Source organism: Gadus morhua, chromosome 8 (assembly GCF_902167405.1).
Source record: "Gadus morhua chromosome 8, gadMor3.0, whole genome shotgun sequence".
NCBI classification, from domain to species: domain Eukaryota; kingdom Metazoa; phylum Chordata; class Actinopteri; order Gadiformes; family Gadidae; genus Gadus; species Gadus morhua.
In genome coordinates this window covers 15,389,591-15,405,768 of record NC_044055.1, presented here as the reverse complement: position 1 = coordinate 15,405,768, position 16,178 = coordinate 15,389,591, and the positions used below count along the sequence as shown (strand labels likewise).

The window sequence follows — 16,178 nt, the reverse complement described above, 5'->3', positions numbered from 1 at the left end:
CAGAGAGGAGGAGGAGGAGGAGGAGGAGGACAGAGAGGAGGAGAACAGGGTTGTTTTTGTAGGTGTCATTTTGACATGAATTTTTCTTGTGCAGAAATACAGTAAAATAAAAAAGTTCAAAAAGTTCAAAGTACTTTATTTGTCATTGCCATAAGACAACAAGACAGTAGAGGCAACCAGACTTACACAGCTAAATAACAATTAATAAATAGATTCATAAATATCATACATAAAATAATAATAAAAGCAATATTCTCCATATCTCCACATTAGGGTGCATCAAGTCTTAGAGTGCAGTCCATGGGGGGCAGGGAGGGCTGGGCCCGGGGGCGGGGGGGGAGATGAAGGGTGGGTGGGAGTGGGGTGGTCAAGCTGTTTGAGGAGCCTTATTGCACAGGGATAGAAGCTCTTTGCCAATCCTGGAGGTGCGTGCCTTTTTTGATCTGAACCTTTTCCCTGACGGGAGTAACAGGAACAGATGATGGGCAGGATGAGAAGGGTCTGTGAGGATGCGTTTTAGAGCGCTGCAGGCAACGGGAGGAGGAGATGGACAAGATGTCGGGCAGCTCTACTCCAATGATCCTTCCCGCTGTTTTAATCAGCCTCTGGATGGCTGCCAGCTCCGCCTAGTACAGCTTGTAGGACCATACATTCAGGCAGTATGTAAGCAACATCTCTATAGCGCAGCGGTAGAAGTTAAACAGCAGCCTCTGAGGAAGGTGTTCTTTCCTCAACTTCCGGAGGTAAAAGAGGCGTTGCTGGGCCTTCCCCAAAACGGAAGCTGTGTTTTTGACCCAGGAAAACTCCTCCGTCAGTGTCAGACCCAGAAACTTTAGAGAGGGTGACACGCTCAACCTCTTCACCGTTGATGGAGAGTGGGAGATGGTGATTATGCTGGGAAGACTTCCGGAAGTCAATGATCATCTCTTTGGTTTTCCTAATGTTGAGACTGAGGTTGTGCTCAGAACACCAGACTGCCAGGTTTCCCACTTCTTGCCTGTAGGCAGCCTCATCGTTGTTGGAGATGAGGCCAAGCACTTTTGTATCATCTGCAAATTTGAAGATGTAGTTGGATGGGCAAGAGGGAGCACAGTCATGGGTGTAGAGGGTGTATAAAAGTGGGCTGAGCACGCAACCTTGTGGGGCGCCAGTGCTGATGGTCAGATTTGAAGAGTGATGCTTCCCCAGTTGTACACTCTGTGTGCGATTGGTCAGGAAGTCCAATACCCAGTTACACAGTGAAGCATTGAGGTTTAAGTCCTGAAGTTTGGAGATGAGTTTGCCTGGAAGGATCGTATTGAATGCAGAACTGTAATCTATAAAGAGAATATGGATGTAAGTGTTCTTTAACTCCAGGTGCTCCAGTGCAGTGTTAAGCAGCAGGGCTACTGCATCCTCTGTAGATCTGTTCGCATTGTAGGCAAATTGGTGTTGATCAAAGGAAGCTGGTGTGATGCCTCTTATGTGTTTCATGACCAGCCTTTCCAAGCATTTAGCAGGTATGGGGGTGAGAGCCACTGGCCTATAGTCGTTCAGGCACTTGACTGCAGTCTTTTTTGGCACAGGTATAATGGTTGATGCTTTGAAAACATGGGGGGACATGTGAAAGGGCTAGAGAGCGGTTGAAAATGTCTGTAAATACCTCTGTCAGCTGGTCACAATAGTCACAATGGTCACAAATAGGCTCCATTAAAAGAAAAGCATCTTGACCCTCACTGATTTCAAAACGCTGGCTAAGGACCAGATCACAGACTGGGGACATACTGGCATGATCCAACGTGCTCAACGATGTCTACAGTCAACGGTAGAAATTGGTGTTTGAACCACTCCACTTTACTCTTTAAGGTTTATGATTCCAGAGCTATAATTTAGTCTAATCTGTTAGAAATGCCCTAGCAAAAATATAACTGCGTAAATGCTTTGTGAGGAATCTCTTAAGGTTGGACTTGGTCCGGCTTCTAACTCCTTACCAATCAGAGCATCTCTTTTTGTTTTGGTTGTTAAGTTACAAATATTGTGTGTGTTTGTTTGTTTGTTTTCGCGCTCTCTCTCGCTCTCCTCTCTCTCTCTCTCTCTCTCTCTCTCTCTCTCTCTCTCTCTCTCTCTCTCTCTCTCTCTCTCTCTCTCTCCTCTCTCTCTCTCTCTCTCTCTCTCTCTATATATATATGCACACACACATCCCCCTACCATTGTTCAGGCCTGGCGGGCCGCCAGGCCAACGAGCGCCCCCGCCAGGCCAACAACCGGCCAAAAAAAAAAAAAAAAAATTTAAAAAGAAAATTTTTTTTTTTTTTTAAAAAAATTAAAAAAAAAAAAAAAATGCGGTGTTGTGCGTGCGCAGATGATGCCCCATCATAACGGACAATCTGACAGCATTAAGTAATATCATCATTAGCATGGCACCACCAAAAAAAACGTAAAAAGGGATGAAGGACAAAAAGGTATTTCAAGGTTCTTCCTAAACACGGTGCCAAACGAGAGTACAGGTGGGGAAGAAGGGCGAGTGACAGGTGTGGAGGAACAAGTCAGAGGGGCAGAGTTGTCAGTGTTGAATCATTATCAACCTGTGATGGCTAAGCAAGTGTTTTATATGGAAATAACCAACAAATACTCTAGCATCCCGTGAAAAATGTATAACAAATCACACTATCAGCTCTTACCACCGGGCCTAAAAAAAATTCTAGGGGAAACACTGCATGCCATTGCTTGATGACATCTAGAAATGGCTGTGAGTGTCTTTACTGTGAGCGCTGACCTGAGAGTGAATGTTGGCATCAGGGTTCAGGGTTCCGGACCCCGTCGGTGTGTACAGAACGCACAACTCTCTGGGTTAGGTCAACAAGAAAACCGGCGGGGCATCCATTCTGACGCACAGTCACACCAAGGCAAACACATATGCACGCACAATTGCTTGAACATAGTCCTGAACTTCATCTCACCCACACATACACACTCAAACGTACACACACACGCAAACATCTGTCTCTCACATACAGATACACACTCTCTCACACACACACACACAACACACAAACACACACACATACAGTCACCATAACATGCACATGCATGCCTGCCACAATAATACACGATAACGGACTATCAGAGACACACCACACACACTTACACGTACACACACACACACACACACACACACACACATACAAACGGTCACAATATCACACAAACAAACCATAACACAAAAACACACCACAATAATATGGGTACTATGCCTCTATGTTAAAACCGCCACTGCTCATATCAGTGGTCAACTAAATATTCAAAGATTACAATTACAAAAAAATATATGAGGCAATCAGTTAAACTAATTCCCTCTGTAAATTATGATATTTTTACTGTAATGTATCAATGCAACAGTCTTTATATTTACTGTTAAATTGCATCCTTTTGTGGGACTACTGCGTGTTTCTAAAAAAATTACCCCTTATATCGTCTTCACCTAAATACCTGCGTTTAAAGGGTGTAACAAGATAAGAACGAAGAAACACACGAAGAATCCAACCCAACAAGATGACTCATTAGCTGTGTTCGAAATCGTTCCCTATCATGGATGTAGTGCACTAAATAGGGTGCACGCCATTCTGTAGGGTGTTCGAATTCTCAGTGGTCCACTATATAGGGCACTATATAGTGGACTTAAAATAGGGTACATACGATGTTCCCTACATGTTACTCCCTCGTGCCTCCATGGTTGGAAAAGTGCCCTCAAGAGTGGCGAATACGAGAGAAAGTGCCTTATAAGCTGCCCTTTACATGTGTAAAAAAATATTGGGTGCCCTCTGGTGCCCCTTCATACAATAAATTATGATGATGAGCCCTCTAGAACAAGAAAATTCGATAACGTGCCTCAATGAGTGCCCTCTTAATGCCCTTACAGTGCCTCCATGGTTGAAAAAGTGCCCTCTAGAGTGGTGTACACGAGAGAAAGTGCCTTATTGGCTTCCCTTTACATGTGAAAAAAACGAATGGGTGTCCTCTGGTGCCCCTTCATACAATGGATTATGGCGATGTGCCCTCTAGAGCAAGAATAAGGCAAACCGAAAAAACATGGTGCAGACGTTCCACTCTTTGGTAGCTGACGAACGGGGAATGCGAAAGAGGCATTGTTTTTATGTGGCATCGCTATGACGAACAGTTACATCGAGTGGTACTGAAATCTGCAATGCATAACGAAGCAAAAATCAGACTAAGAGTATCCCTCAGTGTTTTGCTGTGTTTGTGGAATAAATATTGTAAATGTTTTATAGTTTCCTGTGTGGTTTTATCATAGAGGTGTGGTTATAATTTGAATTGTCATATCATTAATTACTTTGATCTGGGTCTCCTTATAATTTAATGCTAATCTTAATCAAGGATTGGGACTATTTCGTCATACATGAGGCATCATAGCTTTTTACACGCTGGTTGGGCCCAATGTTGTGCAGAATGTGCCCTATTTATTTTTTCGCCCCTGCCCTTCAAACAGTCTGAGTCCGCGACTGGGCGGGCCCCATACATACCTTTACATAAATACCTGCGTTTAAAGGGTGTAACAATATAAGAACGAAGAAACACAAGAAGAATCCAACCCAACAAGATGACTCATTGACGTGAAATTAAGGAAGAAAATAACTCTTTCAATCAGAGAATCACACGACAGTACAAACATGCTTACCCTTACTCTGGGTATTCTGAGGACACTGTACGCTGGCTGCTGATGTCAGTTTACCTGTCAGTTTCCTTCTTTCCTATCTTAAAGTCATAAAGATTACATCAGTTAACACGAGTAGGCCTACGATGCTTTTAGGTATCATGGGATCACTGAAGCCACCATAAACTAAAGAAATGGTAGAACATTGTTGAAACATCCCTTCACTTCCCTCTGAATAAATGATATGTATTAAATTACACTTGTAACTAAGAGAATAGCCTACATGTGAGTTGTTGATCACAGGACGAAATTATTTGTAGGCCGATACATAACGTCATCTTTGGAAAAGACGTTTAACTGAAAAGTGTTTCAATTATGACCCGGCTCTCCCCTACACAAAAACAAAAACATATTGACGTAACTACACATGTTGTTATGCGATATAGATATTGTAAATCAAAGGATGTATTGACTCGTAATACAAGAAACCGCAGTTCTGTCTCTATATTTACACTTTCTAATCAGATTCAAATGGAAAAGTCTCCAAAAAACAAGTGACGATCAAGTGTTTTGAGCATCGCTTGTCGTAACTCTCTCCCTAAATGGCTCTGGTTTGACCTATAGTAGTTCTGATTGGTGCAGTATAGCAACACATATTATCAAATGTGTTGCTACTGCTTTCAAGTGGCCAACAACCGCACTTGTATGTACTGCCACCGAGGGTCAATGGGGATTTGCAGTTTACTCGACTTTTAACACTTGACGTATTTTAAAAAATTGAGATCACATAAAAAACATGTTTGAATGATTGGATGGTGTAGATTAAAAAAAGGCCTTTTTTTTTTTAACAAAATGGACAATGATATGGTTAGATAAGCCCTGAAATGGGAGCATGCAATGTCGTCACACGCGAACACTAGAGGGCAGCGTTGACCTAACAACGAAAGATGAGACGGGACCTTCCGCCTGTTGGATCCTACGCCACCGTCTCCCTCATCGCTTCATTGAGGATCTGCAGTAGGCTTCCTGGGAACATCGGCCTTACTATAGGACTTCATTGAAGAAGTAACTTCAGTTAAGGTTATCTTAATTGATAAAAAACGAAATCTTACTGATTTGCATGCGCGAGGTTTTTTGGAGGTAGCTTTAATATTTGAGTAGGCCTAGTTGACCCGTTAGAATAGCCTAATTGTAGGTAGGCCTATGTGTGATTATTATATATGTAGGGACATTTCTAGTAAGTTGGTTTGAGAGGTGTGAACATGACAAATATAAATTTATCTATGTATGTACATTTCAATTCAGCCTGTAGTACTTTATGGTTGGCTAATAATCCAACCCAGTCTCACGGAAATACGTGACACTGTCACGTCATTTAATCTATTCATTCGTGATCTGGGACACGTAATTTCCATTTTTTTCGTGCCAAAAAGCACACATTTCTAACAATATGACAGCTTTTGGCCACCCGTTTCTACTTTCACCTTTGATTCTGAGAAATTGTGACAATTCACGGATATATTTAATGCAGGTGCGCTGCTGTAGGCAAACCCCGGCGGCAAAAAAGATAGCTGCTTCATCTCTTTTTAGAATGAGTTTGTGATTTGTGCTTTTTGGCACGAAAAAATGAAATTACGTGTCCCACATCACGAATGAATAGATTAAATGACGTGACGTATTTCCGTGAGACTGGGTTGAATAATCCACATATTTTAATGTTTTCCAATGAGTTAAACGCCAAATAAAATGACATAGGCCTACAAGTGACTTCTTTTCGCAAACGCACACTTTCTCCATTTACCAACCTATTTTCCTTCTTGTTTCCTGACAATATCTGGGACCGAACTTTATTTTCCGTTAGGCAAGTGATAAAAATATGAAATAGTCCTCCAAAACACAAAAAGTTGGTTTGAATGTTTTTATTAGTTTTTTAAGATAATATTTAGCCCTTTACTACTTCATTTTGGTACAATTTGGTATTGAAAAAAAATACAATAAAATACAAAAGAAGAAAAGTAAACAATTGCACTTTTGAAGTAAATTAAGTCAGAATCTGTCATAATTCTGTTTCAAGTATCCCAGCATAGTTCAACTATTCATTGCAAGGTGTATGATCAAGTAAAAACGGGATCGGAGCCAATTCATTCAAGCATAATTACATGTTCCAATCTTTGACAATAGTTTGGAAAAACACACTTTCCGGAGAGTTCGGTTTTATTTTACATCATAGGTTTTTGGCGCCATGAGATCACTTTAAACCATAAACTAATTTTTGGATTCCTCCATCCTAAAATGTCTTGGCAATAAACAATATGAAAACATCAACAATTATATTTAAAATAGGCAGTGCTTTATCCGTTTGGACGGATCATCTCATTAAGGCCTAGAAGTCTGACATGGTATGCAGTATACATGGCATCTTACAGGCATTTTTCGATTATAATTTTCCCTTTATAAAATCCCTGACCTGATATAAGTAAGCGAGCATCAAAGTTACATAAACATGTAATGTAAACATACTCAAATATTACATATGTACAACAAAACGCTTGGGTCCTGCCCAAATTTAGTGTTCGATTTCTTGAGGCCTAACCCATAAGGCATTCGCCCGCCACTCATAACTTAGTCATGCTACACTGACGGTCTTAATTAACTAATTTGTCTTTAAAAGTACATAATTACGACAGTCGAAAACGCTGTGGTTCAACCCGGACGGAAGGGGTGGACTAGGAGCCGATCAGTCGATTGGAACGCATTCCAACTGTTACCGCGTTCCAATTGGTCCGAAATGTGTTCCTTTTCTTTACATGTGCCGCTTCATGTGGAGCGCGAGGTGGTCGGAGCGCGAGAAGGCCCTCTCGCAGAGGTGACACTGGAACGGTCGGTGGCCCGTGTGCTTCCGGAAATGACGCGTGAGTTCGTCGGATCTGGCGAACTTCCATCCGCAGCCGTCCCAGTTGCAATGGTACGGTTTTTCTCCTATAGAGCAAAGAAGAAGAAACATATTTAGTCATATGTTACGTAAAGGCACACAACTCTAAGGACTACACGACGACACCAAATGCAACATCGAGGTCATCGAGGCCCTTGATGTACGTGTTTGGCGGGGCCTATGACGTACAGACGGGTACGGTGCCAGTGACGTACCTGTGTGAGTTCTCATGTGGGCCTTGAGGTGCGAGCTCTTCGTGTACGTCTTCCCACAGCCCGGGTACTCGCAGTTGTGCGTCGCCGCGCGTTTCCGGGCCCACGACCTTCGCCCGCGCTTCTGCTTCATGCCCGCCGCGTCGTCCTGCACGTAGAACTCCAGCAGAGGAGAGGAGGGTGGCGTGAGCACCATACCGTGAATGGTGGAAGGAAGCTGCGCGCGCATAGGATCCCTGTACAGGCCGTACTGTCCGTTGAACTGTGCCGGCGGCGCGCCGTCGTGGGCGTAATGGTGCGCTTGTGGTGGATACGGCGCGTTGGCGTACGGTGACAAGCGCGGCTGGTTGTGGCTATGGTGATGGTGGTGGGGGTGGAGGTGCTGGTGGGAATGCGCGCCAAGCACCGTGCTCATCCCCCCCATGTGGCACACTTTCCTCCCCAGCTGCTGCATCGAGTGCGGCGGGGGAGCGAAACCACCCGGACACTGCGCAGGCACCGGCGCGGTGGTTTGATGGCGCGTGAGAGTCGCGGGGTGCATCGCGGGGAGCATCTGCTGGCCGTGGTCGTACAAAGGCCGCATGAAGTCCCCGCCAGAGGAAGATGATGAGGAAGCCATCATACAAGAATGCTCCTGCGCCTCTGTTTTGATTTTGTATCCAAGCGGTGGGGATAGCGTCGCTTGAGAGTTTACCGGGTTGAACACGCGCAGCTCCGTGAACTCCTGCCTGTCTATCGGTTTGGAGGCGGAAGAGTCCCCGAGGCTCTCACCACCGGGATAGTTGATCTCCGGCGTGAGGAGCTCTGCCATCAGGCTGCGCACGGGGTCGGTGCCCGGTTCGGAGAAGCTCGTGCTGGTGCCGTGGTATTCGGGGGACCGGTGGTGTGAAGGGGCGTCGCAGGTCTCGTGCACTGAGTTCCCGCTGCAGCTCTCGGGCGACTCTGGGAGGAAATACGAGGAGCTCTGCTGCTGTGGGGGCGAGCACGAGCTGTCACTCATGGGCTGGCGGACACTCTCAGTGCCGATGGTGTTGGAGAGGATGAACTCGAGGTCCAGGTACTTCCCCAGCTCGTCCTCGTCCCGGGTGGAGGCGGTGAGTGGAGGGGACTCGATAATGCTGAACTCTACCTCGATGTGCGGGGTCACGTCCCCAGCACCTGTGGCGCGCTTCTCCGTGGGGGACACCTTCCAAAGCTGTAGGATAAAAATACGCGACCACGGTCAACATCCACCCCGTTGCATCATTCAACCGACACATTTCATTGCGCTTCAAATGACGCGCATTTACTGCATTGCTATGATGTTCATCATTACATTGAATTGACGTCTACAAGAACTCGATTAACTTTTTTTCAAATATATATATACACACACACATACACATATATATATATACACATATATATATATATACACACATATATATATATATACACACATATATATATATACACACATATATATATACACACATATATATATATATACATACATACATACATACATACATACATACATACATACACACACACACACACACACACACACACACACACACACATACATACATACATACATATATATATATATATATATATATATATATATATATATATATCATCACCTAACAAATACAGAACGTGTTATGCTCCTTCCTCCCAGTCCGTCCACGATATTCTCGTCAGAAAGCTCATCACCATGCAGCCTACTTACGTTGACAATCTCCGACTGCTTTTCGTCCATTGACTGCAAGTTGAGGAAAGAAGCGGCGGAGAGCACCACGGCTTCCGCGACTGCCATTCTGCCTCTTCAGCGACAAGTAGGACAACAGACACTAAACAATGAGGATGTTTTTGAAGCGGTTAACACGCACCAGTATCGCCACTTATATGTCCATTGATCGGTGTGTGCGACCACGCCAGTAAGGCACAAAGGTGAAGGACGTCAGTAGAGCAGAGTAGAGCCTGAGTTTAGTTTATATGGCCACAGCCAATGGGGGCGTGGCTGTCCTGACACACCTGCTGCCCATTCGACCAATCAGACGCAGCCCTGTGAGGACAGAGAAACAGCAGTTCCGAAACCAGAATACTTAATGTTAGTAAAATCGTCCAATTTAAAGTAGCCCCATGTTGGCTAGTAAATAATAGCAGATGTGCTCTGCTTCAACGGATTGTTTATTGTTGAAGCGTAAAATATAAATTATTATTATTATTATTATTAGGCCTATTATTATTATTATTATTATTATTATTATTATTATTATTATTATTATATAAACCACTACCTTTCTTTATTTATCTTGGATAAACGACAGGTGGAGGCCGGTTTCATGAGTGTGTGAATGATGTATTATCTCACACTGCCCTGTTTTAGGCCTGAGAACTATCCGGAGCCCTTGGCGGCTGAGGGGCGAAAGGCAGCCCGGGCCGGAATGGAGGCCCGGAGGGACAATCGTTTTAAAATTTGTTCGAAAGCAACCCCAAAATTATAACGTTTTATTATAGAGGAACAATGGGATTTTCCCTTGTGGGAAATGTTTGATCGCCGGTTGAATGATTAAAATAAAAAAAACAATGCCTTTATTTGTTTTATAGGCCTACTTTAATAAGACAATTAATCAACAGTAGCCTATTGGAACTGTTCATTTTCCACCCAAAAGGTCGCTTTATAAATAAAATGTGATTGAATGAGAATAAAATGTCATAGGCCTATTTATTTTGTTGGTAGGCTATTATAGATGAATTCCAAAAATATCAGCGAATAGTTTCGCCCATCTCAACTCAAGCAAAACCAAAACGTATCTCCCAGCTTCGTTATCATGGGACTTAATCTGCATTTACAAATCATTAATTTGTCCCTGAGTCGATCCGCGGTGTCCAAACACCGAGGTGTGAATGGGGCCGCGGATCGGCGTGGCCATCGAAACAACCTGTTAATCCGGACGCAAACAAAAGCGAGAATTCTTAATGATCTTTACCAAACATGACTCATATTGCTATGGTAATGCTCAGGTAGGGAAGGGAGGGAGAGGGGGGGGGGGGGGGGGGGGGGGGGGGTGGACGTCGCCAATCTGTCAGTGAAGGTGAAGTCTCATTAAGGCCCGCGGCTTGACGTGTTGAGTGTGTATTTATTAGTAGTAGGCCTACTTATTGTCGCATCGTTTCTGATTGTCTGTGAGAAAAAAGGCCCCTTGTCCCCCTCCCCCTAAATAAATATAAATACTAACACATGCAAATTAATAAACAAATGAATAATTCAAGAAAAACATCAACTTCGGGCATACAGTCGGGCATTTAGGTCCCGTACCCACGGTGTCCCCGGCGGTTGTGAGCTGGACGGAGCAGAGACAGGTTTTTATACGCGTTATTTTTAAACGGGCCCACCCAAATCAGTGTGCAGAAGCCAAGGGGAATTGAGTCAGCTTCCTGCTGCACGAGGAAATACTGCGCGCGTGCTTCCTCTCCCGATGCTCCGAGCGCGCGCAGGCAGCGTGCCCTCTCTGCCCCCCCATAAACTGAAACGATCCAGGTTTATAAAAACACGGCGCTAACATTTGACATTATTGCCTTATAAAATACACCCTATTCACGAGTAGCCCCTTATGACTCACATATTACCACTTTGTACATTGAGTTGAAATAAGAATTGTCTAGGTAGCTTTTATTATAAAAGCCTTTATTTGTGGTTATTGTATTTGTTTAATATTAACATTTTTAACAATAAAAAAAAGCCAGCTAAGCATTTTGCCTTTGGTATAGATGCGTGCGGTCTAGTGATGTGTTCATTTTAACTCATATTTGGCACATGACATACACACACAGACACACACACACACACACGCACACACAGAAAACAAAGCTGAGGACTGCAGATACATTTTGAAACGAATAAGCGAGGAAATACTGCCAGAGGAAAGTAATTAACAAATGAAGAAGTATAGATACAACTGAACAACCGTTCAGTGAATGGGGCTAGGCCTGTTTGTGATATAGTCAGTAACGCTGTCTATCTGATGGTATGTTTGACTGCAGAGTCATCAGACTACCATTGAGTTGCTATATCACCTTTTCAACAGGTCACCCAATTTATAGGTCTGAGAATTCTTGTGGATAAACAGAAACCAAAATGGATAAACAGTTCATTGCACCAAACTGAATACTTTTAGACATGTCAGCAATCTGTCATGACCCCATATGCATTTCAGGCTAACATCATTTATATACTGTATTTTATGTGACGTGTGTTTTGAATACACAACACATTTAGATACAATTCCAAAGAGCACTTACTCTTATTACTACTTAAAATTAAAATAATGAATCATTTAATTCATTAACTAAGTGTTTTAATGACGGCTGCTCATTGTCTTGTTGCAATTGGAAAGGAAAAATTAACTATTGTTTTGATTTGAAGAAATAATAAAAAAGAATCCCCCAAATAATAGGGGCCCGCCAACTGCTGATGTTCATGGTGAGCGGTGACTCAGGGGCCAACACGGCTAGGAACCCACCTCAAGCACACTGAATCTGTCCTTCGTCAGACAAGCCCATGCTGGCTAACTGGTTTAGTGGCATTCAGCCAGGCTACTGAGGCTATTAGCAGCTAGCTGTTAGCCTAATGAGATCAGGATCATAGGTGGTGAGCAGTCTACCGCCCAACATGCTGGGGTGGCCTGGTGTGTGTGTGTTTAAACGGGCTAAACGTTACATAGGTTTTCAGTCAATGTTTGTGAACGAGCTTGAAGCTACTTAGCTAGGAAGAGCCACTGAGAGTGGAGAGGGAGGGAGAGAGAGAGAGAGAGAGAGAGAGAGAGAGAGAGAGAGAGAGAGAGAGAGAGAGAGAGAGAGAGAGAGAGAGAGAGAGAGAGAGAGAGAGAGAGAGAGAGAGAGAGAGAGAGAGAGGGATGGTGAAGAGGAGAATGATGAGAGAAAAAGATAAGAGGGAATACAAGAAAAGAGAGAGGGGGATGAGAGAGGAGAAGATAGGGGATGACAGAGAGACAGACCGAGCGAGCGAGTGAGAGAGAGGGACAATAATACTTAATAATAGTATAACTAGCAGTAGTAATTCTCAGTAAAACAGAGCTCAGGATACACCACTGGCCCTGTGACTAATGAGGGGACGTTTTACACCCCAGTATCAGATGAGTTCAACAACAAACAAGCCAATATCAACCCAAACAACCACCACGTATAAACCAAGTGATTTGCATTATGCAAATGGTTGCGGCCAATTCCGATTCAAATTCACCTCGCATTCACGGCAACCAACTTTACATTAATAGATGAATAATAAAATGCGAAATACCTTGTGTACCTATGATAAAGAAGCATTAGCATCAGAATCACATAGTTGGCGGGTAAGCTCAGGGGTTGAGTTTGTCGGTGCTACAGGGAAAATAAATGGGATAAAAGATAAGATAAAGACAAGAAATGCTAATAACAGCATTAGGTCATTTTATATAACGTATATTCTTTCTTGGGGGTGTGAGTGTGTGGGGTGGGGGTGCGGGGGGGTCAGGGAATGGACAGTTTTAGATCCTCAGCTTTCAGTGGTCCTGGTACATAAGGGACAAATCCCATCAACTACAAGATAAACGAGAAAAACGAAACCATAATATTATAATTATTGGTTGAAGTCCCTTCACTGCCATACAAATTAGACTGTGTAACACATAAAAACAAAACACTTTCTCGCAAAACCAATATACAGTGCTTCCCAAAATGTAAAATCTGCACCTGATGTAAAAGACCTTCAGTGTCAGGAGTCCGGAAGTACATGTACAGTATGGAGGACCCAGCCCCTCCACCTCTGGTATCACCTCCACAGGTCAGTTTCAGGCCAGCTCGCGTCCCCCATCGTACTCAGCCAGGGGGGCTTCTCTCTGGGTATCTGCTCTGTGTCTGATGGCCTCCCCCCCAGGCTCTTCCGCTACAGGTTATACCTGTTGGAATCACGAGCATGTGTGTGTGTGTGTGTGTGTGTGTGTGTGTGTGTGTGTGTGTGTGTGTGTGTGTGTGTATGTGTGTGTGTGTGTGTGTGTGTGTCTCATCACCAAATGCCAGTGTTTCACCCACAGTGATTCAGAATATACAACTGATAATATGATAATATAATGCATAATATGCATAATATGATATTATGCATAATTTTATGACATAACATACAATATGCAATATGTAGCACCCAAGTGGGTGCTACATATTGGTGGTGGTTAGTGAGGTCCCCCCTTGACTTTAGGCGTCTTTGAGTGTTATTAATTATTATTATTCTTCATGTTTAACCTCTGTTTTCCTTTTATTCCTAGTCTGTTTTACATAGTTTTGAATGATGACTATATGCTCTGTAAGGTGACCTTGGGTGTCTTGAAAGGCGCCTCTAAATTAAATGTATTATTATTATTATTATTATATGGGAGGGATCGTTAAATTATTATTCTTATCTTAGTATTTTAGTGAACTAGTTTCACCTCCATACGACTAATTTGACCAAATTAACATATTTCCCATCAGCAAGACCATCGTCAATAATCCAATTTTGAGTCTCTTCTCTTCCCATTAGTTCTATTCTATTCTCTTCTCTTCTATTTCATTCTGTTCTGCTCTCCTATTTGAGGAACGGGTGAGCTTCAGTGCAGACCCCAGGTCTGACAGCTGCTTTACTTGTCAACTGTTTCCAACCCACACCTCTCACACATCACTCCAGGCAGGCTGGTGTTCAGACACCATAACTGAACAGTGCTTTAGGAACTAGACCCCTGAAACTAAATTAGGTCATGTGTAACATGTGAAGTTTGACTACTGTTCAATGTATTTAATTATACTTTATTCTGTTTGTATGTATAGAATATTCACCTGTGGCAACCGAGCATTAAACAAGATTGTGCATTGTCCATGGGCTCATCCAGGCAGCAAGTGCTCATGGGTAATAACAACAAGAGGGGCAGAGTTTAGTTGTGTCTTCTCCTGGCCCAGTTAGCTCGTCTTACAGGCACTTGTGCACTGAGCTTCCCTAGGCAGAGAGGGAACTGTAGAAAGATGGAGGACAATGGAAGGGTATCTGGGTTGAAGAATCACATGCAGAATATTTGTGTTTTGGGTTATTCAATGCAAAGGGCAATGTGTGTGTGCGTGTGTGTGTGCGCACGCGCGTGTGTGCGTGTGCGTGCGTGCGTGTGTGCATGCATATTGGTTTCCATGTTGTTTGTACTGTATTAAATGACAAAGCGTGCACAACTGTAAGCCAGGCATTATTTGCCTTTGTCGTCTTCCTGGGAAGTGGGAGAACTTGTGTCTGTGTGTGTCTGTGTGTGTGTGTGTGTGCCATGGTGGCGATGAGAGGAAACATATTCTTACTGGGCAGTCGTTTAGCACACGCTCATGTCTACAGTGACTTGCAGGGGGTACAGTATGGTGTCAGGGCGTCTGGCTAGGAGACCTACTGTTGGCATTGGAGTTAACACGGAACGCATATGCCATCTACTACAGCTGAACCCGCTCCACACAGGCCGACACGTTATCATTTAGGAGTAATAGAAAGGTGTGCATGTTGTTTCAGGTCTCCATAGCGAGACAAACACATGAATACATTGTTCTTCCGACAACCCATCCCAAATTTTGTTCCCGTGTGATCGATCTGACTCTAATATCCCTGATGGAACGCCAAATTACATCATAGTTGTGTTAATCGTCTAGATTGGCGGTCTGATTGTGATCTCTTTGATGATGGTGGCAGGCCATGTGGAAGCCAATGGAAGCTTGGCAGAGCGCAGCAGATCAGCTAATGAGACGGTATGATGATTTGATTTATTGGTTATTGCGGATTGCGTGTTTTTTTTGTTTGGGTTCCCATGGCAACGGTGCCGGAGGGGGAGGAGTAAGGAGTTAACTGAGATCTGGGGCCACCTACGTGTGGTAAAATGGCAATAAACCATTAAATAAATAAAAATCATTACATTTTTAATGCCGCTTTTACAACCTGCATTAATCAAATGAATAAAACTGATTGAACCAAATGCGTGATCATAGAAACGACTAGCAAATACAAATAAAAGGTTCTTAAAAAATGGAAGAGGCTAACACAGGAGACTACTTGTCTCTCCGTCTGTCCACCTATCTATCTCAGTCACACAAGTAAAACAATTTTTTACCAAAAATTGGAAAAAAAGCCTGTAACCTGAGGTAGTGTTGCCTAGTGAGCATTGAAGAAACAGAAAGATGCAACAGACATTGAGACGGTTGAAAGGTGGCTGTCAGGCTCCTATCTCACCTCAAACACACACATTCCTCGTAATGACATATACAAATATAAATTGTTTGCACTGAGAAAACTGTGAACAAAATGAACATCAACGATAAGGACGACTTACAGTTCATTAACATA

At 43.3% G+C, this 16,178-nt stretch overlaps 1 protein-coding gene across 1 annotated transcript; it reads right to left on the bottom strand.

The window, feature by feature from the left end:
• Window positions 1-6,555: 6,555 nt before the first annotated feature.
• On the bottom strand, window positions 6,556-9,762 carry klf17 (Kruppel like factor 17). Its single transcript, XM_030363463.1, has 3 exons — window positions 9,510-9,762; window positions 7,799-8,990; window positions 6,556-7,630 (listed from the first exon to the last, which is right to left on the bottom strand). The coding sequence occupies exons 1-3, from the start codon at window positions 9,594-9,596 to the stop codon at window positions 7,455-7,457; spliced, it is 1,455 nt and encodes a 484-aa protein (XP_030219323.1). The 5' UTR covers window positions 9,597-9,762; the 3' UTR covers window positions 6,556-7,454.
• Window positions 9,763-16,178: the final 6,416 nt, after the last annotated feature.